This window comes from Euprymna scolopes, chromosome 2 (genome assembly GCF_053919585.1).
Source record: "Euprymna scolopes isolate OS-2025 chromosome 2, ASM5391958v1, whole genome shotgun sequence".
In the NCBI taxonomy this organism is placed as follows: domain Eukaryota; kingdom Metazoa; phylum Mollusca; class Cephalopoda; order Sepiida; family Sepiolidae; genus Euprymna; species Euprymna scolopes.
The window spans coordinates 78,058,127-78,082,205 of NC_136483.1; the positions used below are offsets into that span (position 1 = coordinate 78,058,127).

Consider the following 24,079-nt stretch of genomic DNA (forward strand, 5'->3'; position numbering starts at 1 on the left):
AGTATTTATTTAAAAAATAATTATTTTGAAATATAGAATGTTACATTTCTTTTGTAAAATTTAAAAAATAATTTATTTTTAAATATTGTTACTAATTTTTATTTTTTAAATCTCCGAAAATGCACGTTAACTTAGATTAGAGAAATGTATTTAAAAAAAAAACACTAAAAATACTCCTATTTAACTGTTGCATTTTACATTTTTTTTTTTTGCAATAAATGTTTTGTGATTTAGTGTTTTCTGTTGCTTTATTAAACTTGTTCTAAATTACCAGAAAAATTGGTTAGAGAGGAAAAAAAAGCATTACTTTTGGATTGCTTTCCCTTTTCTTTAGTACCATTCCTTTGAAAATAAATACATAAAAATACTTGTGTTAAAGTGCACTCTTGCTATATTTTTTCTAAGATTCTAACATGTTGAATGTATTAGAATTAAAGTCAATTTAGTATTACATATGAAATAGGTGAAAAAAAAAAACACTTCATAATAATAGATAAAAAGACAATTCTTTTATGTGTGTGTGTGTGTGTTTTTTTTTTTTTTTTTTGCAGATTCTTCTCGTAGCAAATGTTTTCCTTTTGTGGTTGAAGGTCAACAAGTTGGCCTTATTCGTCCAGAAATTTGGCAAAAATTGAAATCCTACACCGACATTTTCCGCTTAGAAAAGACGAGTTCTTCTTCAGTCGTCCATTTGGAAAATCTGGGGAATGTACAGGAAAGGAGTGCAAAACTTGATTATCTCCTGCAAGAATTGAGAGACAAAAATGTCTTCAGGACATTATCCGGATGGAGGGATGAAGTAGGTGGAAACCTTTTCCATTTTTTTTTACTTACTTTATGTTTAAAGTAAAAATGCATATCAAATGAACCTATTTGTATTTTCAGCACCACAGTTATAGCAATTGAAAAGAACAGATTTAGAATGACACCAAACAAAAAACATGTATTTTCAAATAACTTCATCTTGATATTGAAGCTATCTTCTGCAACTTAGGTGACATGTTGAATAGGGGTTAGGGTTGCAAGCACAATATCACTGCTCACTGTTATGTTGCATGATGGGAAGGGTTCAGGAAGCTACTGTCAATCCTTACATCTAGATACATGTCCTTCAAGATTTGGGACAGTCTTTTCAGCCAATGTTTTGCTCTGCCATTTATATGGCAATGACAATTCTGATCTGCAATGACTTTGGTGTAATGACTGCAATGATCAAATGGATCTTCAACTTCAAACTGGAGGAAAGAATTTCTTCGTCCATGTTTCAGCAGGAACTTGGACAGTTATGTAGAATAGTGGATTTTGAAACCCGCATTTCAAGTGAAAACATTACCAAAATAAGAATTGGAATAAATAAAGGTAAAAGGACACTAGAGAAGAAACAGTTGGATTTATATACATATTTATTATCACATAGACGGTTTACTGAGGACTAATGTAAAAAAGATGACTACTAAACCATTTAAAATTGTACTAAACATAATAAACAAAGACATCAACATAATCACTAAGGAAAGAATGTATTAATGTTCCAAAAATGGGTGATTTCACCGATTTCGATGTCAATAAAAGTATAGAAGGGTTGAAAATTTTTTGATCCTCATTCAATCCCAAATAATGTCGGGTCTCACTGCTAGTATATACTAAGAAAATGCAGATCAAAATCTTTGAAAAATTTCATTTGATAGACCTCAACAATGTCTTTGCGATTTCGTTATTATACCATTATTTCTGATTTCAGTCAGTGTAATTTGCTACACTAATGCTTTTTTCTTTAATTTAATTGGGCAATGAGTTTGCATAACATCAAATTAAAATCCTATTTACACATTTTAACATTGGGTTAATTCCAGAAGCAGCCATTTTCTTTTATCAACAACAACATCCGTTATAATCATACAAAACTTTTAATTCCTTTGTTTTTCTTTTGTTTCTACTTCCTCAGCGATATGACGTCAGACCTTCCTTCAGTGGACCCCTTTTGATGGATATTGAACGTGCAGCCATCTGTAAGTACATTTTTTCCAACTCATTTTAAACTGTCACATGGTGGTGGGGATCTGACAAGAGAGGCTTTAATCCCTTTTTTCATGTACAGATCTCTCAATGGATTTTCTTATTTAATTATTGATGAATAGTTGGTGGAGAAGTGGGATAGATAGGAGAAACGATTATTTACATTCAAAGAACAAAGTGACTGTATGCACAAAGATAACATTGCATGTACAGCAGCTACTATTTATGCCTATCACATAGCATCATTGTGTGCTATGTGGACTGAATTATTATTCCAGCTTTGATTGAAAATGTATTTTTCTATTCATTTAAAATTTTCCAAGTTTCAAATGACAATAATGAAAAATGTCATGTTGATGAGAGAAGATAGCCATGCATTCAACTATTTATGAATATTGTAGATGCTCGACTGGGTTCCAATCTGTAGTTAGTCCCTGTAAAACATTCAAAAGAACTCATCTATCTATAACCATTGTAAATAATTTTTGTATCTTCCTCTGTGTACTTAAAATTAAACATAACTTCCATGAGCAAAGTTTTTTTTTCCAAGAATCACCCATCTGCAAAACAATATCATGGGGCTGCTTTTAAGCTGACTGAATGATCATTTTCAAATTTAATGTAAACAAATTTTTGTTGAACTGTCTTCTTGAATAATCAAATTCTATCCAATTTCAGCCATTGTTACCAATCCTCAAGACGTTGTCTCACCGTCCACATGACAAACTCATTAATCCTTATCCCTGAATGGCCTTTGGACCTTGATAAGTGGTGACCTATTAGTAACAAAAAGCTACTAATACAGTGCATGAGTCATGGTTTATGTTTATTCCAGATTAGATTTATTGTTGATGAATACATGAAAAAAAAATTTCTAAGTACTTTTTAATTCAAAAAATAATGTTGAATAATGGAGCTCAGGCAATACCAGGTTATAAAATGTTAGTAAGCAGAACAAAAAAAACGACATTTTGACTGGATGATGTCAAACGCTAAACAAAGGAAAAGAGGCATGCAGTCAATATAAACAAAAGTTAAGGTCAGAATTGGGAAGACGGATTACGAGACAAAATGATTGCCACCCACATCTCTCTCTCTCTCTCTCTCTCTCTCTCTCTCTCTCTCTCTCTGCTATATGCTGATTGTAAGAATAAAATGCATTTTATTTTTATATCAACAAAGAGAATCGTTTGTTTTATTATTGAAAACACAGTATACCCTTGCTGCTGTTGAAAACGGTCCAATGTTGCGGTTTATATGTACATTTTAAGACTTCCTCATTATCTAACAATTTGGCGCTGTGACCAGGATCCAACAATAATGGCTGTATACACAGGCATACTGTGTATGAAATGATGACCTTTTTAAGGAATTTAATTTTTAAAATAGAAAGGAATTAATAATATAACACCTTAGAATTTTGGTTGGTTGTCAGATTGTATTGATTTGTATTTTAAGTTCTTTTTCTTTGTACCAAGAAAGAAAGAAGAGAGAGAGAAGTAGAAAGAGAAGGAAACTAAGATAGAGGGATGGAGAGAAATGGAAAAGAGAAAAAGGGAGAAAACAAGGAAAAGAAATAAAGAGAAAGAGAGAGAGAGAAACAAGTATGAAAAGAAGGGACTTAAGATAGAAACGTTGAGAGGGAGGTAGAGAGAAAAGAAAGAAAATAGAAAGAGAGACAAGTAGGAAGAGAAGAAAACTAAAATAGAGAGATGAAGATTAATTGAAAAAGGGAGATAGAAATAGGAAGAGGAAGAAACTAAAATTAAAGGAATGGAGACAAATGAAAATAGAGAGAAGGATAAAGAGAGAAAGAGAGAGCAAGAGAAATAAATGGAGAGAGAGAGAGAGAGAGAGAGAGAGGATTATGAACAAAAGGAAACCAAAATAGAGAGATGTAGACAAATGGAAATAGAGAGAGTGAAGGAAAGAAAAATTGCAGATTTAAAATATTTATTTCCTTTTTCCCCTTTCTCATCTTTTTTTAAAGGTCTGTTTGGAATTCTTGCATATGGAACACATTTAAATGGCTACACATATTCTGAAGATGGATCCCTTCAATTGTGGGTGGGAAAACGAAGTCCTACGAAACAAACTTGGCCAGGAAAATTGGACAACATGGTAAAAGATTTCTCTTTGATAAAAAAAAAAAAAAATCTGTAAATATGGTCCAAGGTTTTAGTAGATGTGTGCTGTTATATCCATTTCTCTCTTATATTTTAACTAGCGGGGATACCCGACGTTGCCCGGGTGTTTGGGGGTGATCCTGTTTTAATATTATAAAAAAAAAAACACAATGTTAAGAAAAATTGGAAAAACCAAAACAAAGCAAAACAGCGAACAAACGTTAAAAAAAAAAAAAAGGAAAAGAAAAATGTGTAAAAGAGGAAAAAAAGTTTAGGTAGAAAGATAGGCTCGAACCCGAAACATCGAGGCTAAGGCAAAAACAAAATGCCCGACATGTTACCCCTACGCCAAAGGGACATACACTTAATAACGGATAAAATTAAACCTTTAAAAACACTTGAACGATTTTTTCGGCATCCCTCCCTGTACAAAACTGATGATTTCAGGGTGAAGGAATGAATGTCTTTGGCCAATTTTTCGATATTGGTTGGGCAAAGGTTGGAACTTTAAAATGATACCTATCTGGCAAAAAATCCGTGACCCATGTCAAAAGTTTTTGCGAGACACACAAACACACACACATACATACATGCAAACAAACATACATAGACACATTTTCGCTTTTATATATATAGATGATTTAAACTAATTTAGTCTTAGAAACCCACAAATTACTTTTTAGGGGAAAATATAGAACACTTATATAAACCTTTTGTGCAGTTTGCTTGCTACAAATATGTTTTCATGCTACTATTAAGCTCATATGGAACACTGTTGAAGTAAATATTAAAATATTTCAATAATACTACCAATTCTGCTTCTTTTAAAACCTCTATGTATTTAATTATAGAGTTGTTCATTTTTTTTTTTTTGTTTCGGATTTGTGTGAAAACCCATATAACATGTGACTATATATTTTTGCAAACATAAAAATTACACTTGTTGGGGGATGATCTATAGATTTTAGTTTCACTGGTTGCTTAAAATAAATGAATATTTATTTTATCAGCAATAGAAAATTAAGTCTTAAGCATAAGCAAACAAGAAAAAAAAAATTTTTTTTTAATTATTTTTGGCATCAGAAAATAGGTAATTTCTAATTTCAATACCTTAAAAATTGCGATTTTTACAATTGCTGATTCTGATTAATCATTCCAACACTATATCTATACTCCTATAAATTCGTTTTTCTTTTGTGTGCATTGATATTCATATTAAAACCTCTCTTTTCTATTTATTTAAAAAGAAAATGCAATTTTCTTATCTATGGGTTGTGGAATTGCATTCACTAGCCAAAGATCTAGCTAATTTGCATATTTTTTTAAACATTACTTTTAATTAATTCCCTATTAGTTGCTTCGGTTTTCTAATGGGATAATCATCTTTAGTTAACTATTACGTGTAATTATATTCATGCAGATATTCTACATGATTTATACTTGCATAATATTTGCGGAAAAAGTTTATAGTAAACACAAAATTGTTTCCATATATATTTATGTATACATATATTTTGCTTTTTAACAAATTTTGCCTACCAAACTCCTCCTAGAGATTTTGGTCTATAGACATGAAACATCATATGTAAGGTATTTGAATCCATGCGAAACTTTATATTTGGGTTTTAACCTGGAAAAATCGGCGCAAAGTGTGAAAATTAAAAAAAATGAAATTTACCAGGTGAAGGTCGAGCACCGGCATTACGAATGCATAAGGTAGTAGCTATTGGTTCATGTTTTAATTTTTAGCCTCGCAGTAAGCATGTTTTCATAGCCCAGTCATTGACAGCAGAGGCAAAATAAATCATGAGCTGAACGTTTTGGTTTCGATTCTCGGTGGTGGCGCATGAGTCTTTTTTTATACTTTTTAAATCATTACTATATATTGCATCCAATCTATCTATCTATTTATCTATCTATTTATATATCTATAAAAGTGAAAATGTCTGTCTGCCTTTTCTCTGTGATAGTTAATACAGAAAGGCATTACTTAACATATTCACACTTTGTAATATATACATATGCACATAACCTTATGAACAGTACATAATGCCTGGGCAAAGCCGGGCGGAACTGCTAGTATATATATATATATATATATATATATATATATATATATATATATATATATACTAGCAGGGAGACCCGACATTGCCCGGGATTGAATGATGATCAACAAATATTTCACACTCCTATATTTTTATTGTCATCAAAATCCGTGAAATCGCCTGGGAGGAAGCTTCACAAAGCTCCATGCAGTAATTTAGTCCAAAATATATGTTATTTTATATTTCACTCTAAAGAACCTACTGTTTCTTTTATAAAATTATTTTATATAAACTTGTTTCCAGTTAACGAAAAAAAACATTAAAAAATTTATGTGCAGGGTTTGAACCTACAGACCACATCATACAAAAAAAAAACACATAAATTTTCAAGTTTTATAAAATTCTTCACAGTTAATGAAAAAAATTAAGAAATTTACGTGCAGAGTATGAATCTACAGACCACGTCATGCAAAAAAAAAACATGCTATCAATTTACCCACAGTTGAATTTTCATGGTCCATTGTTCTATCATTGTTGCTAAGCAACGACATGGAAAAAATGGCTTTACCGATGATAGATAAATTAAAATAACGATTTTGATTATCGATTATCAGTAATTATTAGGGGTATTCTGAGACAAAACTTAACTAAGATCACTCCCAGACTTATACACTAAAGTTCTGTAAATTTAAAAAAAAATCTGTTCAGTCGTTTCGGAATCTATAAGGAACGAACTCACACACACACACACAAAGTTGTATTTATACAATTGTATATATATATACATATATACACACAACTGCTCTTCTATTATGTTTTTCTTGCAGTATATGTTTGTTTGTGGAAAAACAATTAAATGTTTATGATTTCTGAAGTTTCTACCACAATTCTGTGAATATCATTTTTTTTTTTTTCATCGATTCCTCATCCTCTTCACTTGCAGGTTGCTGGTGGACTGTCTTCAGGTCTTGGTCTCATGGAGTGCATGCGAAAAGAATGCCAAGAAGAAGCGTCAGTGCCAGACAATCTCCTAGAAAAAATAATTCCTGTCGGACACGTTAGGTGACATTTCTTTTCTGAAGTGGATATTGCATCTCTATGTCAACCTGTCCTCCTTTAAATTTGCTTTTAACTTTCATCTTAAAAGTTTTGCTTGTTTTTACGAGTATGACTCAATTTAGAAATGGTGTGATTATTTTGTTTTCTGTTTTCGGAAAGAGATTTTTATTTTCATCAATCATTAAATATATATAAATATATAATGTTGTATTTGTAAGGATGGAAAAATTTCTGTAGGAAATCTTTTGGGAGAGATCAATGGTAAAAGTAAATTTTTGCCAGAACGGATTTTCCAGGATAACTCTGGTTGCCTCCTTAGGGACCATTATAGGAGTAAAATTGCCCCCAAATCATTTGTCCGTTTGTTTGTTTGCACTTTTCTCAATAACTACTTCTTGAATATTTTTTAAATTTTGCACAAACATTAGTCATAGTGAAAGTAAATTTTTGCCAGAATGGATTTTATAAGATAACTCTGGTTGCCTCCCTAGGGGGCGTTATAGGGGTAAAATTGCTCCAAATCGTTTATTTGTTCATTTGTTTGTACTTTTCTCAATACTCATGACTTGAATGATTTGTAAATTTTGCACAAACATTATTTTTTTCAAGGTTATTTAAAACAAGAGGTCAAAGTTGGTTTTAAAATGCTTGAGTATGACTTCCAAAAGAATTGCTAACTTCCAACTCGGAAGTAGGGAATCAGCTGAAAGAAAATTTAATTCCTGACGTATTTAAAACTGAATCACACAAAACCAATTGTAAATGATTCATTGGATGTGAACTGTTATTTTAACCATGTTGGTACATCTCGTATAGTCATAGGTTTGCTAAATACACGTTAGTGTAGGAATGGATTTAAAGTTAATTTGCTCATCAAATATTCTGTGTTGGCGACCAGACACATCACTTGCCTTTCTTCTAATTCTGTTTCAAGTTTTAAGGGAAATACCTCTTAACAACATCTTATGCCCTAAGCCATGTGTTCAATAAAATGTTAGGTGTTTATTTATATTAAGGTACATTTGAAATATGTCAAACTAAAGCAAAAAAATTATGGATATACATACTTATCATGTGAAAATATTAGTGTACACAAAAAATTCTGGAAAATTCTGGATTAGAATCTTCATAAAAAATTATGGATTAGAATCTTCATAAAAAATTATGGATTAGAATCTTCATAAAAAATTATGGATTAGAATCTTCATAAAACATAAAATTAATTTACTATTTGGAATTCAACAAACTCCAAACAACAAATATGGGTGCCATCTTTATATTAGAAGAAAGGGGATGATCTTCTGCGATAAGCCAGCTTGACCTGAATATAGTTTCTGAATAATAAATTAATTTTAGGAAAGATTTAATGTAGTTTCTATAATGGTGAGATAGAGATAGCATCATCTCCACATGGAATAAAATGTTGCTTCTTTTTTGTTATCATAGCAAAATTCGAAAATGGAAATATTGAATTTCAAGTGAAACCAATGGTGTCTAATGGATGTTTTGTTATGTCACAGTAATGAAAATATCCAAAAATTATGAAAAATGATGAGGTAGAAAATTAATTATTAATGAAAACAGTTTTCAAAGACAATTAGTGAAAATTAAATTTTGCTAAATTGGCTAAAAGATTTTCAGTTTTCAGAAAAGATTTACCTCCCTTTTGTTACAATTAGAACTCTCCAGTTTCTTTTTTTTTTTTTTTTTTGCATAACTCAATTTTCGCTAATTTTCTTTGAAAATTATTTTCATTAATAATTAATTTTCTATCTTATTGGTTTTCGTAATTTTTGGATATGTTCATTACTGTGACATGACAATTCATTTTCGAATTTCGCTACAATAACAAAGAAGAATGAAGATGTCTTTCGAATTGTTGTTCATATGATCGGCTTCCACAGAGTCATGTGACTGTTACTTAAAAATGAGTCTCTCTCAATCAGTTAGTCCACAAAATGAAAAGATGCATCAGCAGATTCTCTACTCAAATACACACATGTATCAAGTAGGTTGTCTTAATGCTTGCACATCTCTTTATTTTGCAAAATAACTTTAGAATGTGGGAGTCTGTGTTGACTATGACAGAAATATGTGAATAATCCTGTGATTATTTTTTTTCTGGGGCTGCTTCCTCTCAATTAAACAGCTGTAATGAACAGGGTTTTCTCATCTTGGCCCAGATATAGTTAAAAAATGAAGCCAAATTTACAGTTTGCCCATCAGTTAAAACGTAATTCTATTTTTTGTTTTCTGAATGGCTTGTAATGTTCCAGACACAATACATTACAAACCCAAACTGTTCAAGAAACAGGAAATAATGGTCATTCCCTGATCTTTTTCTGATACTTGTTTCCTCTTCTATTTTCTTTACCCACTGTCACTCGCCTAATACAATATTGACTACAATGGGCCAAGGTCACTACTTCACACTTGTGTGTGAGTGTGATCCATCCCACTCCTCCTGTTCCCATCTTATCAAAAGGGTGGTTAGGCAGGGAGTGAAATTCTTCTTTTTCTATCTTTGTTTGACAGCATTTCATTTTTATTTTCAGTTATTTCTATGAAGATGAACGTGGCCTTTTCCCCGAATGTCAGTTTGTCTTTGATTTAGAAGTGCCCCAGGATTTTGTGCCCAAAAACGCAGATGGAGAAGTAGCAGATTTTCAACTGGTCTCCATGGAAACAGTAAGTTCCTAATTACCCCCCATCCCCACCCCGTGTGAACAGTGTCAGACACAAGGTTAGTTTTTACTGCGAGGAAAAAAAAATCCATCTCTTTAAAAAACAGCACCCTGGATTCAAATTTCAAGTCGCAATGACATCTTTGTTCACATTGATCTGAAGAGTGAGAGCTCAGCAGAGATTTAGATTAAGTCAAGCAGACAACGAAATCTGATAAGTAAATAACTTTGATTAACAATCATCATCATAATAATATTAACAATCATCATCATAATAATATCGTATGAATCCAAATATTTTTCTAGTTAGAGTTTTTTCTAGAAAGACATTGGGTACTTATGAGAGGCACCACATGAAGGTTGCAAACATCCTAAGTGAAAATGATTTTTGTGGAACAAACTGGATTTGAACACCCAGTGGACAATAACTTGCCTGGACAGAAAAATGATCTGTCTTAAGCTGAGATTCTGTTTTTAAAAGACTGGAATCTAACTTATATGTAGACGTTAGCAGTGGGGCTTTAATAACACACACACATATACAGAAATTACCGATGAGTTAAATACAATGTCTACATCTGAGTTTGTATTTTTATTGTGAGTCAGCTTTTGCTTTTGTTCTTTTACATAACTGTCATATTTTATTCAACGTGAGATCACACAGGTCATATACTCCCCCATGAGTGATCAAGAAACCAAATAAAGCCTTTTTATTCATGTGTGCGGTGTGTTTACATGCTGGTCTTATTTTCTGCATTGTTGCTTCTTTCATCATCATCACGTTTCATGAATGAGTGACTGTGATCATTTAGTGTTGTCTGTTGTCTCAATTTGGGCAATATAAACTTTCAATTCATGAGTTATACAAGGAGACTTTGATGAGTTCTTCAAGGTTTTATTGGAGAGAATTTACTTATGGAGAGAGACGAATTATCTTCTGATTGTTTACTTTAAATTACTTTCTATCTGACAAAATGGTTGACACGCAGAATGGATAGACATTGAAGTGACATTCGCCTAAGATTCTTCACATCTTTGAGCCATGCCCTGTTTGTATCGTTTCCCGAGAGAGACTGATTTTAAAACCCTTTTTCCTCTCCTGCCTGAAAAATGTGATATCATCATATGCCCACGTATGAATCTGAATAGGTAATTTGATCTTTGCCTTCCACCTCAAATCATGTCACCCATCTGTGTGTACAATTTCGATAGCAGCTAGGTTATCCTGACATGTACTAATGTGACCCTTATTAAAATTCACGCTAACCAACTTAATCACTACTTATGTAGGACCCCTCACATGTAACACAATTTGTAAACCAGTGCTTGTGCACTTGGCGATTGTTAATATGAGAGATGATATGACCAGAAGAGAAAAGGAAGTATTATAATCACTTGGGGGTTGACGATCGTCAGAGATTGGCATATAATTTTACAATATTTTATAACAATGATTTTCCTCTCTTTGCAGCTTCAACATTTAATAACCAGTGAAGAATTTAAGCCCAACTGTTCCCTTGTTACCCTCGATTTCTTGATACGCAAAGGTGTTATAACTCCAGATTCAGGTTTGTAAACCCTTTCAGATTCACGTAAAGGATGGGTAGTAGCTTACAGGTCTCTTTCTCATCAAGCCCTGTTATCCAACTTTTGAAATAGGCTACGGACCAAAATTCTTTGAGCATCTGCATAAACCAGCTGCAACATCTTTGTGTGATCTTTTAAACTTTCACACATGACTTTTCTTCCTTGCTTCCATAATATACTTAGTTGATGATTCACACAACACACATTTGCAGTAGCCCATGTTGCGTTCTCTGATCACAGAAGGCTTCTAGTCGTCAAACAAGATTATGGCTTGAGTCAATCGCTGGGCACAAATAAATGCGCAGTTGCAGATATAACAATAGATCAGTTTATGTATGGAACATCAGTACAATTTGGATGAAACAGAAATCTTTTCTGTAGACATTGTGTGTGCACTGAAAACCTTACTACTAAGTTATCACCAAAAATTCTTTTGTTTGAGGTTCTGATTCTGAATGCAAACCAGGTGTGGAACTCAATCTAGTAACTTTGGAGGGTCTTCTCTTGAAATGTAAATCTTATAGGAGAATCAGTTCTGACTAGAACAGAGAGTGATGGAGATAAAAGCCAGCAAAACATCGATTTGTTAACTATACCTTAACAAGCACCATTTAATCTATCTCAGGGTTGTTGATTTATTGGATATCTTTCTTCACATAATGTTTGTTTTGTTTTGTTTTTTTTTACAAGGAGAGGGTGATAGTTTCATACCTCGCCTGATGAACTACATATTGATTTTTTCTCTGACTTCTGTTCTAAAACCTATGCAATTTGGTCGAATTTGCCAGCTGTATTTAAACATAAAAATTAAAATATTTGCTTGACAAGTATATTTTATACTACAAAGCATTACTTCTGTATTGATAACTATTTACATAAATACTGAAATTAATTATTTTGTAAGTATATGATGAAACTGCAGTAAATGTTGAGATACAGTAATATATGCTGATGTTGAGATACAGTAATATATGCTGAAACTGCAGTAAATGTTGAGATAATTAATTTCTACTTGTTATAAAGTTACTTGAAAAAATATTGAGCTCTGCTAATAAACAATTATCTTTCTGTGGTAAAAAATTCACAAGTAACACTTGTCTAGCTACAACCATTATCAGCAATTTCCTTACAAACACAATACTTTGGAGTTGTGTCCCAGTGTACCGTAACATGGTCATTTTCAAGTCTAATGTTATCAAGTTCTTGTCGAGCCATCCTCTTAAATAATTAATTTCTACCCAATTTCCATCGTCAACAATCATCAGTGTTTCACCTGAAATGCATTAACCCTTATTCTTGAGTGGCCTCCAGGCCCTGATAAGCAGTGAATCTATAATTAAAAAAAAAATGTATACATACCTGCATATTATGATCTTGTTAGAATTCGATTTTATATTTTTTTTGTTCAAAATTTAAACATTGAGAAAAATTATACACATTTTCTGATGAATGCTTGGCTATATTGAAACTACAGTAAATGTTGAGATAATAATGTATTTCTGCTTACGTTTCTGAATTTTTGAAATAAGGATTGATTATTTGTATTATTTGGATTCATCAGACTACTGTTCTCATCATGAGTGTGATTTTAACAATGTTTTGGTCGATGTAACCTCTGACCTTCTTCAGGTGTATCTTGTTGAACTTGGGAATTTGGATGGAATTTCAAGCGGAACCCTTTATGTCACAGAGGTAGTGTTTTTTTTTTTTACAAAGGAGTCGCCACTTATTAAGGCTCGGAGGCCACTCGAGGATAAGGGTTAATGGATATACATAAGAATATGCTCTCATTCCGTTAGCCCTGTAAAAAGTAATTTGCAATTGTATTTTTCAGCCACCCACATAAGAATTGAACCTTCAGGAGAATATCACTTTTACAATTGATTTTTCCAAGTACTCTAACCACTATGCCACGGGTCCTTGCAGACAGTTCTGGTGCGAATTTTGAGAGCCTGAAACCTATTTTATTTCTAGTTGTAAATATCACTATTTATTACTAATTATATAATATATATATATATATATATATATATATATATATATATATATATATATACACACATATATATTACTGTTAAAAAATAAGTTTAGGCTCCCAAAATTCGCACTAGAACTGTCCTCAAGGACCTGTGGCACAGTGGTTAGAGTACTAGAGTACTTGTAAAAATCAATTGTAAGAGTGATATTCACCTGAAAGTTGAAGATTCAATTCGCAATGTGGGCGACCAAAAAATACAAAATTTTCATCAATAAATTTAATTTGAAAATTTATATGAATTAACAAATATTTTTAAAGCAAAAAATATTTTATTTGAATTATCTCCCTTTAAGAAAAATAAACCTTAAATTAAACCATTTGATATGTTGTAATCATTTTTGTTCATAAACTTTCTATTGCTTACACAAAGCAAAATACAATGTTAACATGGATGTAAAAATATCAGCCACAGTTTGCATTTATTTGCAGAATTTGTTAGATGTACAAGGTGTCTTCAATAAGTCTCCAGACTTTTTTCGTATATGCACTTTTATTGATAATACACGCATGAAACTAGTCCCCTTCAAAGCAATCTCCTCCGGCTGCAATACACTTGTTATACCGTTCCAACAACTTCTGGAAGGCCCCATGGAAGTCCTCTTGTGTGAGCGTGTCAATGATCCTCGTCACAGCCGCTTTCATCTCAATTGTTTCATAGCAACAGCCTCTAAGGTTTTCTTTGAGCTTAGGGAATAACCAAAAGTCACAGGGAGCAAGGTCTGGACTATAGGAAGGGTGAGGACCTGTCATGATGCCCATCTTTGTCATAACAACATCTTTCTTTCTGATCTTCCCTGAGAAACCCTTGTGACAAACTTCCTGCAAATCTTCAGTTCCTCGCAAATAATTGTGTGTACAATTCCCACACTTACATCAAACTGTGCACTTATTATTTCTATAGACACGACGGTTCTTATCCATGAAATTCTTTATTTGGCCAATCAACTCTGATATTCTGACTTCCTTACTCCTCCCACATCTCTCATCATCCCTCAGACTCCCTGCCTTCCTTAAATCTCTTACGCTTCTGAAAAACTGATGCTCAATTCATACAAGATGGACCAAAATCAGTATGAAGCATTCCATACGTTTCTGTGGCATTTTTTCCAAGTTTAAAACAGAATTTTATTGCATATCGTTCTTCTAACGTATCCTCTCATCCAGATTGCATTTTTGAAATTCTCCAGCTGTGACAATCAGGCCTTAATAGGTTGTATTCCAATTCCTACTGTAGCTATTTATTTGAACCTGAAATCATAAAAATTGTTCAGTCATCTCATAAGGTGTATATAGCAATAACATACTGAATTTTCAAGAGTCTACAACAATTTTAAATGCCCGTACAAAAAAATCCGGAAACTTATTTAAGGCACCTCGTATATATCAAAATTAATTTTGAAATTTATTTACATAAAAAGCTGAACACAACTTATGTATATACAGTTAAAAAATTTTTTGTAGTTTGTAAATGAAAGTAGGAGTGTCCTTTTAATCTTTGCCTTTCACAAAGTTTCAAAAGTGATTGTGTTAATCAAAATAGTTAGGTTGTAGTGGAGCTATTTATGTTACATTTGACCATACTTTATTATATGGAATTTATTTTTGTGAACAATTTGTGTGAGTAATATCCTGAAATAAGCAGGGTTGGTAATAAACATAAAAAATCACCAGGAATTGGATATCTGCATCCAATTATTTAGTTAACAAAAAGTTAATATAATATCTATAAACAGTTTTTTTTTTCTTGCTCTGGCATTGATATTAAAAATCAACTTTTTTTTTTATGTTAAAAATTAGTAAAATGAACTTCTAATATACTCAGTCATGAATATACAAGCAACTTCATGAAGGTTAACTAATTTGCATATTCCTTTGAAAAACGAACGTTCATTAATTAGTTATTCATTTTTTATGGTTTCTTATTAGGTGATTGATTTCATTTCACTATTACTCTTAATTCTTTTTATGTATAGTTTCTACATTGTGCATAATTGTATAGAATTTAGGATGAAAAAGTTCTAGCACACTAGCATATTATTTATATATATATATATGACCTTGTTGGTATGTGCAAAATTTCTCTACCAAACTCCTCTGAATATTTGGTCTACAGACTTGAAACTTGATATATAGGATATTTGGATCAGGGAACCACTTTCGATTTGGTTTTTAGCCTGTAAAAATATCTGCTAAGGGGTCAAAATTGAAAAAAAAAAAACAAAAAAAAAAAACAGTTGACATTGACAGAAGTAAATCGACTAACTTCTGAGCATGCTTCTATACATTTTTTAAACCCGCTTAATATTTATTTTATTTTTTTTTTTTTAATCAATCTGGCAATAGATCAGGCAGTGACGAAGAAGGCTGAAGCACTGAATGTTTTGGTTTTGATTCAAGCTGATGGCACCAAAGTCACTTTTGTTCAAACTTTTGAAATCATTACTATATATATTATGTACAATATAAGAATCAAAAATAGAAAATTTGTTTAATAAATATAAAATTTTCATGAATTAAAATATATTTAAGCATATTTTTTGACTGGCCTGCTAGTATAACATATTGTTGGAAATTAAATTCAATGTTTACTTTATAACATTATCACCATGTTTCACTCTTCAGTGACTTCATTACTTTTATTCACTCTCAAATAAAGTATATTGACACGGAAACCTAAAGGGCTACTGTGAATTAGGAACCACACCTAGAGAAGTATCCCTAGTGGAGAGTTGTGCAGCAAGATGTTTGTTCACATTATATTTAAATTACTGCATGTTGGTACAACCAAGAAAAGAGGAAAGGAATTATTAAGTTCAGCAGTTCAATGGAAGAATTTATTAGAGTTGAGCCTTCAATTTCGTGGGATCTCTTCAGTAAATGGGTAGGATTTTGATGATTGTTGGAAGTATTTGTGTTGAAGCGGCACCAGTGCAGCAAGTCCATTAAAGTATTTGTAAAACAAGTACAGCGATGCAACATGATGGCAACTGGACAAAGCTTCGAGTCTGGTAGATCATGTGGGATTTGTTAGCTTAGGGGCTTTTTTTTTTTTTTTAACCCTAAGAAGATTGGTGCACCAGCCAAAATGTGATAACAATATTCCATGCATGATGGTTTTGTAGAGATATAGGATACTGGCAGGCGCAAGAAGTTTTCTATCATGGTAGAGGGAGCCTTTCTTTACAGCAGTCTTCTACGTATTTCTTTCAATGTTACCTGTGAATGTTGGGCAGAGGGGTCTGAATGATGGTAGGATACTATTAGCCATGGCAATCAGTGGCTGATAAGGTTTCTTATAATTATTAGAAGAAAGAAACTTTTAATTAGCAGCATCTATTCATGACCCTATCCTGTTACAGATTAATGGTCATTTCTTAAAGATTTAGCCAATGCCTTGAATGTGTATGTATGCATATTCATTTTACTCACATGTCAAGAATAGAGTGTAGAGTCATTAAATATACTCATCTTGACACAAAGAGAGGTCGTTCATGAACATTAGGAATAATTAAAATCCAAGAATCGTCCCTTACGTAGGGGACAATTCCATCAAGGACAAACTGGATCTTTCTTTTGCTTAGGAAGGATCTGATTGTATTAAATATTTGTGTAGTATACCATACTAATTCATTTTCATGAGAAAAACCTTCATGCCAGACCTTGTCAAAGGCTTTGGATATATCAAGTTCTGCCATCTTAACTTTTCCAGCCTTGTTCAGTGTATGATGTATATGTTCAAAGATGACTTTTAGGATATCTGCCTAAATCACACAATGTTGGTTAGAAAATAGTTTAGCATTAACAAGATGGTGGACCATCATTAGATTAATTAATATTTTAAAAGATTTTAACAAAGGGAGAGAGATGACAGATGGTGAGATAATTTTGTTGGCCAGTCATTTCACAAAAATTTATTAACACTGGTACCAGGGAGGCATTTTTCCAGCTTTCAGGGAAACAATATTCAGCAAGGCATTTATTATAGTTTGGAGAGGACTGGAGCCAGATCAGCAAAGCATTTCATTTAGCAAGGATAAAATCAAGCCCACATGATTTAAAAGTGTCAAGGTTTTTGTTTTATTTATATCCCAGACATGAAAAATTTAGGAGGAAATGGTTTGTGGAATCTAAAGTAAAATACTGGGCAAGAAGTTCAGCCTCATCAGTTGCTGTGCAGGTAACATCATGGTGGCTGATTTCCAGAAATCACAAATTTCTACTTTCTGTGATTCAATATGTTTTCTTGTCATCTCTATATGCCCACTCTTAGCTGTGGCTATTAGATTCTTACAATGATGTCTTAATGTTATAAATATTTATCTATTTGCATTTTAGCTCCATGGGCGAAATTAATTATTTATTTAATAGTATTATTCACAGAAAATGCTAACTGAAGCAATATAACTTTGTTAAATTAGAAAAAAAAAATACCAAAATAAAGTTAATTCATGAGAGTTTTTAAATATTTGATGCAATTTAGATGATTAATGATATATTTAAATTATAAGCGTAAGTGTTGATTTTGTCCATGGATTGATGCAAATGTTTAGAAAATTTTGCATCAATTCATACATAGAGAAAAATAAAATAAAATAATTTGCTGCAGAGACATTTTTAAAAGTAAATTAATGAATGGAATAACTTAATCATTCAAAAATGACCGTGTTTGAATATATGGTTAAGTGGCAGTTTTAGTCATTTAGAACTGCTTTAAAGCTTTTTTCAACGAAATTTCAAACAATTATTAGTTTATAGATCACCTTCTCAGCTATACTATGAAAAAAATTTTTTTTCAATTTTCATTCAGTAAAAACAAAAATTATGATGAATTTTCTGGTGTTCAAAATCGTTAAAATGTGTAAGAAGGTGAGCAACACTTTTTATGACTGGTTTCCATAGCGACGATGTCGCTTCAGCGACTACTGTTACTAATTCACTGTTATCTCAAAAAGAGAAGTATCAGGTGAAACAGAATGAAAGCAAAATAATTGGGGGGATTTTATTGAAAGCAGATGAGTGCTGTACATTGTTATGTGTTTATGGGGGTAAAAAAATAAGACTGAAATTAAAGAAAGAACAAGTGAATTTATTGGAAGCCTGGAAAAATAATGGATTACAATAGAAAAATATGAGCATGAAAGGTAATATGGTTAAGCTTAAACATGGAAAAGTAAAGGACTAGTTGTTAAAACTGGAAAAGAAAAGGACAAGATATTTTACTAAAGAATATAATTCATAACTTAAAATATTGCAGCATTAAGAATTGATTATATGTTTTAAATTGAATTTAATAAATTCTTAATGCTGCAATATTTGAAGTTATGAATTTATTACTAGAATATCTTATCCTTTTCTTTTCCAGTTTTAACAAATAGTCCTTTACTTTTCAAGGTTTAAGCTTAATCATATTACTTTTGATGCTTGCATTTTTCTATTGTAATTAAAATATGTATTAAATATTCTCAACATTTGTACTTTTAAAAATATTTTAGTTTCATATGTATAACAGATGCAAGTCAAATAAATATACACATTTTTAAAATTCCTCAGAAAAGTGACATATCACACCAGCTAAATTATCCAAAGATTTTTTTATATTGAAAAACGAAATACATAAAATTAGATACAAATGTTTCCATTCTTAAAGTAAGTGGCCGATCACTATGAATTCTGCTAGGCATAAGGATGAATAATGTGAGCTATATTTAATTTAATACAAAGGACAATAAAGAGGGGGGGGGGCTAAAGTCATTCATGAAAATTTGCATACTATTTTTGTGAAATTTTTACATTATGTATTAGATATTAGTAAATATTACAAATTTTAGTTTCTTTGAAGTACTTGAAAAGGTTTTACGAGTAGTACACCCCCCTCATCTGAAAATAAAAAAAATTCAGATTTGCATCGACTTTAATTCATAGTCATCGAACATCAATTAAACAAAATTATGTGAATTTAAGTTTCTTAAGATTTTTAAAGCTTAAATTTGAGAGGTTTTCTGTGATCAAACTCATGAAATGGATTTTGATAAAAATTCAAATAAGGATTCTAGACGTATCATACACGGATTTCAATCTTCCTAACAACATAAGTGGCACAAATTATTTAGTTCAGGGAATTAATTTTACTAGTTCTAGAATGGGTATTATTCTAGTTCATTTATATTAAAAAAAAAAAAAAAAAAAAAGATATATATGCTCCCTTCAGTTGCATCATTTTGTTAGTCTGAGAGAATATGATGAACAAATATGTACCACACAGATCCCTAAAGAAGGAGGTAATGACTGAGAGCATAGTATTATGGTACCCTCCCCCATCAACGGGTTATTTAACATCAAATAAAGTTGCAAACACAATCATATACGTAGGGATAAGTAGTCATATTTATAGAATACACAGCTCATAGAAGTGAACTTCACAATAAAAGTGGGAACATTCCTCTTAAAAGGGAATTCTACTGAAAAAAAAAGAAGCATTACTCTCAGAAAACATTACTCTTGGCATCGATAATCATTTAATTCTCAACGTGATTGACTCAACCACTACCTTCTGATATCTATTTAAAGAGAAAAAATAAGCTTTTGATATTTTTAAGAATCAAATCAAATAGTACGGTCGAGAAAGGCCAATGTCTAGCCACCAGAATCCTATTCTATGGCATCACAGGTTACCAGTTTTTAGGATTACCACTACCCCCTTAAAAAAAGGAGCAAGTAATTCCCGAGAGTACAATCTTATAATAATAGAACCGATACTACACTGCCCACCATTAAAATGTAATTAGATAAAAAAAGATGCTTCATAAAACAAAATTTAGTTACTTGGTCAACGTGCAGTATCTGTTCTCGGCATCAGATGTCTTACTATTAACAAAAATATTGCAAATACATAAAATATGACAATGCAGATTACAACTGTATATGACAGTAATTTATTAGAAGTTGTTTATAAAATGAACATGCAAATTAAAACCCAAGCGTGTTTATGGCTATTTCAAGTTTTTATTTATATATGTAGCAGTAGTTGTAGTAGTATGCCTCTCTGCCCAAGAACTATTATTTCCATGGATTGGATTTTACTCCCACATTTCACAACAGGATTTTTATACATGCACTTTTTATTCCTCCTCTAACCCCGGATATTTTTAAAGAGATTCTCAAAGATATCTTAGAGAACTCTTTTTCGACTCACTAATCGCCCCACCTATTGTGAACTTTTAGATATCACTGGATATTTACAATCATTCATATTGGATTTTGCTGAGTATTTGCTTTTATTTTAGCTATAAACTTATACTTTTCTTTAAATTTTCCTTCTCGAATGTTTTCAAAAATTGAGGTAACCAGCAAAAATGGATACTTATCCATACTTACCCTTTTCCTTGGAGAACAAGAGCTTTTCTTTGAAACTCCATGGAACGAGGAACCTTTCATCATTATTTCATATTCCTTATTTTGAAAAAAATATTGTATATTTAATTCTACAATATCTTGACCTTTTCTACTAATATATATACACACACACAAGGTGCCTTCAATAAGTTTCCAGATTTTTTGTACAGACACTTAATATAGTCAGACTCTTGAAAATTCAGTATGTTATTGCTATACATTTTATGAGATAACTGACCAATTATGATTTCAGGTTCAAATAAACAGCTACAGCAGGAATTGGAATACACCCTACTAAAGCCTGATTGTCACAGCTGGTATGGTATGCAATAATATTGCTTTAAACTCTGAAAATATACCACAGAAACATGGAATGCATCAGACTGCTTTTGGACCATCTTGCATGAATCAAGCATTAATTTTTGAGTGGCACAAGAGAATCAAGGGAATCTGTGAGGGGTGGGAGAAGTAAGAAGTCAGAATACCAAGTTCATTGGCCAAATAAAGAATTTCATAGATAAGGACCATTGTGTGTTTATAGAGGCAATGAGTGCTGTTTGATGTCAGTGTGGGAACTGTACACAAAATTATTTGCAAGGAACTAAAGATGTGGGAGATTTGTGAAGTTTGCCATACAAGTGTTTAGAGAAGATCAGAAAGACGTTGTCAGGACAGGAGGAAGATGGTAGAACTGATCAATTCAGATCCTGCAGTTCTTGATGCTTTGGTGATCTGCGGTGAAAGCTGGACCTACTGCTATGGCCCAGAGACTAAGAGACCAAGTTCGGAGTCGAAGCATGCCGGCTTTCCCAGACCCAAGAAGGCTAGACAGAGCAAATCCACCTAGAAATTTTTGATGACCCTTTTTTTTTTTTTTTGACAACATGGACATGATCTACATGCAGAGTTCCCACTGGACAGATAGTCAACACGAAATACTATGAGGTTTTTGACAAAGATGGGCATGAAGACAGTTTCTTACTCTCACTCCCTTTGGTCCAGATCTGGTTCCCTGTGATTTTTCGTTATTTCCTAATCTCACGGAAAACCTTAGAGGCTGTCATTATGAGATAGTTGAGGAAATGAAAGAGGATGGGTATGAAGGTCATTGACACGCTCACAGAAGAGAACTTCCAGAAGTTGTTGGGACGGTACAAGTGCATTGCCGCTGGAGGAGATTACTTGTAAGGGGACTAGAGTTTCATGTGTGTACTATCAATAAAAAAAAAAGTCTGGAAATTTATTTAAGACATCTCATATGGAAAAAAAAAAAAAAAAAACTGAAAATAAGAAAATCTGCTGTATTATATCTGAATTTGGGAATGAAAATGAAAATAATTTGCTTATTTTCAGAGTTTTAAGCATTATTTTTTTTTTTTAATCATTGGTTTTTGGATGTTTTTGTAGGAATTTCCATATTTACAGTTAAATATAAACTGATCATTTGTGTGTGTATGATATTTCAAAATCATGTATCAGAAATAAGCAAACACCTGTTCAAATGTTAATATAGTTAGGATAGATGAAAAAAAAATGCATTTATTTTAGATTAGTGACTAGCGTATAGATAAATAACATTGTTTAGGCGTCTTAGCCATTCGATAAAGAATGATCAGGTAGTTTGATGTTAAAAGCTTTTATGAATAGAACTAACATTTGATAACTTCATTTTAAGTTTATTCTGAGAATCTAAGCCAACATATGGTTGCACTGAAGGTAGAAAAAAAAAAGATTTAACTGATAAAGTTGATAATTTCTACTCAAGTTGTTTTTAAAATAATTCTCAGTAACTACAAGTCTAATTTTATGTTTTGTAGAATTGTTATTGTGCAGTAAAGTATCTAAAGTTGTCATTTACTTTTGTAGTAGAGCATGTCAGGAAGTGGAAAATTTTCTTTTTCATTGAAAAGTTTCCTTTCTTTCTTCCCCAGAAGCACGATATGCTGAATTAGTGGAGCTTTTGCGTCAACCATTACAATTACTTTATCCCAGCGACAAGATTTTGATTGATCACAACATCCCACGATTACCAAAGGAATTAAATTCTATTTAATGAAAAAGTTTCAATCAATGAAGTTCAATTTTACTATTGGAAACATTTCACTTGATATTTTCCCAAATGTCGAATAAAATCCATTGTTTTAAAATTATACTTTGGCAAACCCGCATACAGTAAAACCCCAGGATACAGCATTAAAAATTAGTAACAAAATACAGTATAGTATATAATCAAATAACATTATAAATAACACTAACCAGAGGCCGGAAAAACATTGTATTCGACATCGTAATCTGCAAAAAACGTATCCTAGGGCTACCATATTCCAGATTTAGACTATATTAACTTTCTTAAGCCATTTCCTGTATTGAATGTCCTTACACGTCAAAAAAAGTAGACTTAGTTAATTTGGCGACCTCGCTAAATCATGTTCCGTACTTGTTTCATTTATTTTCATAATTTTTTGATAAGAAATGTTTTCAAATCGAATTCGTAAACTGATTTTTATCAAATAAATGTTTATCTGCATATATTTTTCAATGTTTATTTTACACATTTTCACAAAAAATTTTTTTTTTTTTTTTTTTTTTTTTTTTACATGTAATAACTTAAAAATATGGAAAAGAAAATGAATGTTAACAGTTTCAAAAAAAAAAAAAAAAAAAAAAAAAAAAAAAAAAAAAAAATGAAAATCATCTTTCCCAAATAAATATTTAGAAACATTTTCACAGAAATAATGATTAGTAAAAAAAAAAATCAAGTTTACAGATATTCTTACAATGAACAAAATTAGGTACGTTCTTCCAAATGAAAACTGAAAGTGGCTTCAGAAAAATGGGTTTGCCAATACTTTTTTTTTTTTTACAGAAATAAAATTGTTTTAAAGCTCTTTGTGTTTGCTTTTGAATGCATCAAAACTTATCTTTTATGCAATTTTTTTTTTAAAGTTTATTTTGTGTATAATAAAACTTTACATAAAAGAAAAATATTTTTGATACACAAATAATTAGTACGCTTGTGGCAGCTGAAAGTAGAGATCACTTAAATCACCTTTTCTTTAGTGAAAATAATTTTAATGTTTAATGCTTAAAAAAATAAGATATTGGGGCAAATAGACGCTGTCACTTATG

At 31.6% G+C, this 24,079-nt stretch overlaps 1 protein-coding gene across 1 annotated transcript in view; it reads left to right on the forward strand.

Annotated features, from left to right (window-relative positions):
• The window catches only part of LOC145292773 (uncharacterized), a 43,128-nt gene extending 19,290 nt beyond the window's left edge, over window positions 1-23,838 (forward strand). Inside the window, exons 2-8 of the mRNA XM_080138811.1 lie at window positions 552-799; window positions 1,946-2,009; window positions 4,007-4,137; window positions 7,134-7,252; window positions 9,805-9,937; window positions 11,405-11,501; window positions 22,882-23,838. Of these exons, the coding sequence (XP_079994937.1) occupies window positions 552-799; window positions 1,946-2,009; window positions 4,007-4,137; window positions 7,134-7,252; window positions 9,805-9,937; window positions 11,405-11,501; window positions 22,882-23,003 (914 nt within the window). The 3' untranslated portion in view covers window positions 23,004-23,838. The remainder of the gene's footprint in view (window positions 1-551; window positions 800-1,945; window positions 2,010-4,006; window positions 4,138-7,133; window positions 7,253-9,804; window positions 9,938-11,404; window positions 11,502-22,881) is intronic.
• The last annotated feature ends 241 nt before the right edge of the window (window positions 23,839-24,079 follow it).